General features: G+C 54.4%; 1 protein-coding gene across 1 annotated transcript in view; it reads left to right on the top strand.

The window, feature by feature from the left end:
- Positions 1-992: 992 nt before the first annotated feature.
- The window catches only part of ZBP1 (Z-DNA binding protein 1), a 23916-nt gene continuing 19644 nt past the window's right edge, over positions 993-5264 (top strand). The window contains exons 1-2 of the mRNA XM_011978180.1: positions 993-1293; positions 5006-5257. Coding sequence (XP_011833570.1) covers positions 1260-1293; positions 5006-5257 — 286 coding nt within the window. The 5' untranslated portion in view covers positions 993-1259. The remainder of the gene's footprint in view (positions 1294-5005; positions 5258-5264) is intronic.

The raw sequence follows: 5264 nt of genomic DNA, 5'->3' as shown, positions 1-5264 counted from the left end.
GACTTCTAGGTGTTACAGATCAGGAAACACAACTGGGGAATGGACAGGACAAGCTCTGCCATGGACTCTGTGTGGACTTGGACAAGTGATCTTGCCTTTCTAGCCTCAGTTTCCCCCGAGAAGAAGTCAGAACTGGCCCCTGCCCTATAGATGGGTTAGAGGAGCACTTGAGATTGGAAAGCACATAGTAGGTGTTCATTAAAGACACTCACATGGATACATACAAGAACAATCTCAGGGCACTCACCCACCTAAATGTTCTGCCCCTAGTGTGAGCAAGGGAAATAAACTGGGTAGAAGACAAGGAAAGCCACTGAGAGCTGGGGATGGTGCCTCTGTAGCACCTGTGAGTCCCCGGGGAGGAAGCACCACAGGAACCAGGGGGGCCGGGTGTGGGGGCTCACGCCTGGAATCCCAGCACTGTGGGAGGCCAAGGCAGGCAGATTGCTTGAGCCCAGGAGTTTGAGACCAGCCTGGGCAACATGATGAAACCCCATCTGTACAGAAAATACAAAAATTTGCCGGGAAGGGTGGTTTAGGCCTGTGGTCCCAGCTACTAGGGAGGCTGAGAGGTGGGCGGATCACTGGAGTCCGGGAGGTCGAGGCTGCCATGAGCCATGGTCACGCCACTGCACTCCAGCCTGGGTGACAGAAACCCTGCCTCAAAAACAAACAAAAACACAGAAACCGGGAAACCAGCCCCAGCTCCTGACATCATCAGAGTGATGCCACGCCCTGACATCCCCCCTCCAGATGGTGCGTGCTCTTTTTTTTTTTTTTTTTTTAATTCTCTGATGCTGATTCAGAAAATAAAAATGTGGAGGTCCAGGCGGGCTGTGTCTGGAACTGGGAAGGTGAGGGAAGTCCTCTGTCTCAAAGGCCTCTTCAGAGGATGCTCTGGTCTTGCCAAGTTTACAGCTCCTCCCTGTCAACATCAAGTCAGGGCCCCAACTCTGTCTTGCTCATCTACCCAGCTTTCAATTGTCTTTCTTTCAAAAGACACACAGAGAAGTTTCATTTTCTTTTTCTCCTGAAACCTAATCTGGCCGGCCTGGCTAGGCGTCTATTTCCGGACTGTAAGCAGCTGACACCCGCCCGGTGGAAGTTGGCGTCCCTTCCTTTGCGGGTTCAGAGCTGCAAGAAGCACCAGGCTTGGCCACTTAAGCCCCAGCCTTGATCTAGCCCACCCTCTCAAGGCCACAGTGCAGAAGGCTGCACCACCTGCCAAGTCTCCCCGGCTCCTTGCAGCTGCTGTGAGCATGGCCCAGGCTCCTGCTGACCCGGGCAGAGAAGGTACAGTACTCCTTCCTTCCAAGGACCAGCGGTGGCTCCCAGGGTGAGATTTCCACTTCTCTTTCTTCCTGTTGTGCTTGGCCCAGATCATGATGACAATACCGGTATCCTAAAGAATAGTAGACCAACTGGGCATGGTGGCTCACGCCAGTAATCCCAGCACTTTGAGAGGCAAGGTAGGTGGACTGGTTGAGTTCAGGAGTTTGAGACTAGCCTGGCCAACATGGTGAAACCCCGTCTCTACTAAAAATACAAAAATGAACCGGGCATGGTGGTGCATGCCTGTGACTCAGGAGGCTGAGACTGGAGAATCGCTTGAACCCAGGAGGTAGAGGTTGTAGTGAGCTGAGATGGCGCCATTGCACTCCAGCCTGGGTGACAAGAGTAAGTCTTCGTCTCAAAAAAAAAAAAAAAAAAGGTAGAAAGCTGTCGTTCGACAGCTGACTATGTCCCGGGCACCTCAAAACAAGCTTCGCAAGCATTTCTCAATGGCCTACAGGGACAAGTGCCATGTCATTCCCATTTTATAGATAACTGAGGCCCTGAGAGGTGAAATGACACTCTCGGGGGAGCACAGCTGGCGAGCACTGGTGCTAGCGTTTGAACACCCATGTCACAGTCATATCGCGAACAAAGCAGTTTGCTTTGATGAGGTCCATGTATGCCTTTGTTCCTTGTTGTTGCATTCTTTCCTCAACTAACATTTCATTCATTTTATTCCTGGCAAGAGTTGCAATGAAAGCCAATAGTGTATCGAGCAATTGCTGTTCTCTACGGTCTCCACGAAGCGCTGTGGACTGTAGGTGAAGTGTGGTTTTGCAGTTTGGGGGATGGGTTTGTTTTGTTTTTAATCCTCACCGCAATCTTTGAAGTAGTTATTATTGTCTCCATTTCACAGAAGGGGAACCTGAAGCCGGGGGGAGGTCACATAGCTAGTAGTTGTCAGGGCTAGGAGCTCAAACCCAGGAAATCAGCCATCAAAATTTTAAAAAACCAACCCAGACTGTGCCCCTGGTGGGCTAATGTCAGGGTGTGGCCAGGAGCCGCGCTGGCCACCGAGTTCCTGTGGTGCTTCCTCTTCGGGGACTCACAGGTGCTGACAGAGGTTCCAGACTCAGCCCTCGCTGGCTTTCCTTGTCTTCCTCCCCAGTTGATTTTCCTTTTGTGACCAAATTGCTGCCTACACCTGCTCCATTTTACAGTTTCCCATTTTCAGACACAGGAGCCTGGGACTTAGCGGTCGAGTTCAGCCCAGCACCCGGGCTTGTCCTGCATCCACACCTCTGACCCCCATCTCCTCTTGGGTCTGTGGAGCAGAGGCGGTGGCTCCCTAGGGTCAGCCTTCCAGAATCAAAACTCTGCAGCCGGGCACAGTGGCTCACGCCTGTAATCCCAGCACTTTGGGGGGCCAAGTTGGGGGGATCACCTAAGGTCAGGAGTTCAACACCAGCCTGGCCAACAAAGGGAAACCCTGTCTCTACTAAAAATACAAAAATTAGCCGGGTGTAGTGGTACGTGCCTGTCATCCCAGCTACTTGAGAGGCTGAGGCAGGAGAATTGCTTGAACCCCGGGAGGTGGAGGTTGCGGTGAGCCGAGATCATGCCACTGCAGCTGCAGACTGGGCAACAAGAATGAATCTCTGTCCCCAAAACAAAACACTCTGAGAGACAAGGCGAAGCCAGGTGTGAAGTCAGGTGCACGGGGATGCTGCTGGCTGCCGGTGGGGGAGTTTGGTAGGCGCAGGAGTGGGAATTCCCAGGTCTTCTAATTGCTCTTCACCTGCACATGGCAGCCTGTCAGCATTGTAGCCATCAGGGCGAGGCACAAACTGATTTTTCCCTCCCCTACAAGTGCTGTGACCGAAGATCCCTGGGCAAACCTAGAGAATCCTCTGAACAGGAAGAAAGCCCAGATGACAAAGGACTGAGTCACTGTCCTGGAAGGGGAACTCAGGTCTTTCCAAGAAGGGCTCTCCCACGCACTGCCCTCGGGTTCCTTGAAGCAGAACCTTCTGGTGACAAGTGGGGCCCCCGCCCACCGTGGCTCTCCCAGGCTGCTGGCTGCAGGTGCTGCCTGTACCCTGTGTCTGCCCCAGCCTCATCTCCGGGCAGAGCAGCTGGCTTTGATTTTTTAATCATTGTGTGAGCTAATGGTTTTGATTTTTAAGAGCTGCCTCAGGAGGAGCAGGGGCCATTTGGAGAATTCCTCCTTGAATCTCTTGGGGTCCTGCTTAGGGCTCATTAAACTCAGGCCAGGAAACAGCAGCACCTGCCAACTGGCCAAGGAGGAGCTGCCGGAGTCTACTGAGTAAATGTCTGTCCCTAGAGACAGACACTCACTTACTCAGTCCTTTTTTTTTTTCCCAGAGATGGGATCTTGCTCTGTTGCCCAGGCTGGAGTACAGTGGTGCATTCATAGCTCACTGCAGTTGCAACCTCCTAGACTCAAGCGATCCTCCCATTTCAGCCTCTTGAGCATCTGGAACTACAGGCACGTGCCATCATACCTACCTGATTTTTTTTCTTTTTTTGTAGAGATGGGGGTCTCACTATGTTGCCCAGGCAGGTCTAGAACTCTTGGCCTCTAGGGGTCCTCCAATCTCAGCCTCCTGACATGCTAGGATTACAAGTGTGAGCCACCACTCCTGGTCCCATTCATTCATTCATTCATTCACTCAGTTACTCATACATTCAACTGCCATTTCCTGAGCACGTCCTGTGTGCCCAGCACTGTGCTAGATGCTGACGGTACAACAGTGAGCCACGCAAGTACAGCAGGGGACACTAGGGGACCCACACACAAGCAGATCCCAGCCACTCTGGAACACAGGGACAGGCTTTCCCAAGGAAGTGGCATGTGAGGAGGCCTGGAGGTTGAGTAGACATCATACAGGTTGGGATGTGAGGGAAGGGTGTTCCTGGCAGCCGGAACAGTGTGTGCAAAGGGGCTGGGGTGAGTGGGGCTAAAGGGAGCACAAACAGGCCGGCACTTGGAGGGAAGTTGGGAGCAGGTGCAGGTCAAGCTGGGTGGTCGGCAGATCTGGAGGGTACCCGACTGGAGCTGGTGGGCCAACCGGGAGCCTATTGCTGCACCCAGGAGATGGTGGTGAGGAAGCGGGTGGTGCCGGCAGAAGAGAGGAGTGGGGCAATTCCAGAAAATCCAAGAATGGCATTTCCAGGGCTCCACGACTGGGCATTGGGGGAAAGGTCTGTTTCTGATGTCTGGTCGGTTTCTGGCTTCGATGGATAGTGGCACCATGGAAGGATGGTGAGCTGAGAAGAGGCGATTGATTCCCAGGGAGGATGGCAATGGGCATCAGGTACACCCAGGCAGGACTTGCCTTTGTGCTCCCAGGTCCCCCTGCCTCCCTCTGGCTCCATCCTTCTGCCCTCTACTCCCCTCTGCCCTGAGGACACCTGAGAGCTGAGGAACCCCACTGCTCCCTGGCACCCACACCCGGGGAGGGCACAGGCGAGGCGGCACCTCCTCTGGCTGCCAGGCCATTTCTGATCAGCCTGCATGCCTCTCTCTGGGCAGGGGCAGCTGCTCTGCTGCTCTTAGGGGGCATCTGCTGGGGTCTTTGCCCTCACCTCTGCCCTGGACACCTCTCAAAAAGGGGCCTCACGTGCCTCTTGGAGCCTCCAGCCTGGGCTCATCTGTGGGGACCCGGGAGACTCAGTCCCTATCTCTGTCCCCCGCTCACTCCCCCAGGCCACCTTGAACAGAGGATCCTGCAGGTGCTGACAGAGGCTGGCTCCCCAGTGAAGCTTGCCCAGCTGGTGAAGGAATGCCAAGCACCCAAGAGGGAGCTCAACCAAGTCCTCTACCGAATGCTAAAGGAGCTGAAAGTCTCCCTCACAGCCCCCGCCACCTGGCGCTTGGGCGGGACTGGTCCTGGAGGCGAGGGTCCTGCAGAGCTGGCCCTGTCCAGCCCTGGTAACTGCCGCCCTGGGGAGGTGGGTCTGACCAG

Source organism: Mandrillus leucophaeus, unplaced genomic scaffold, assembly GCF_000951045.1.
Source record: "Mandrillus leucophaeus isolate KB7577 unplaced genomic scaffold, Mleu.le_1.0 Scaffold19, whole genome shotgun sequence".
Taxonomy (NCBI): Eukaryota; Metazoa; Chordata; class Mammalia; order Primates; family Cercopithecidae; genus Mandrillus; species Mandrillus leucophaeus.
The sequence above is the reverse complement of the archived record's forward strand: the minus strand, read 5'-3'. Positions and strand labels throughout refer to the sequence as shown.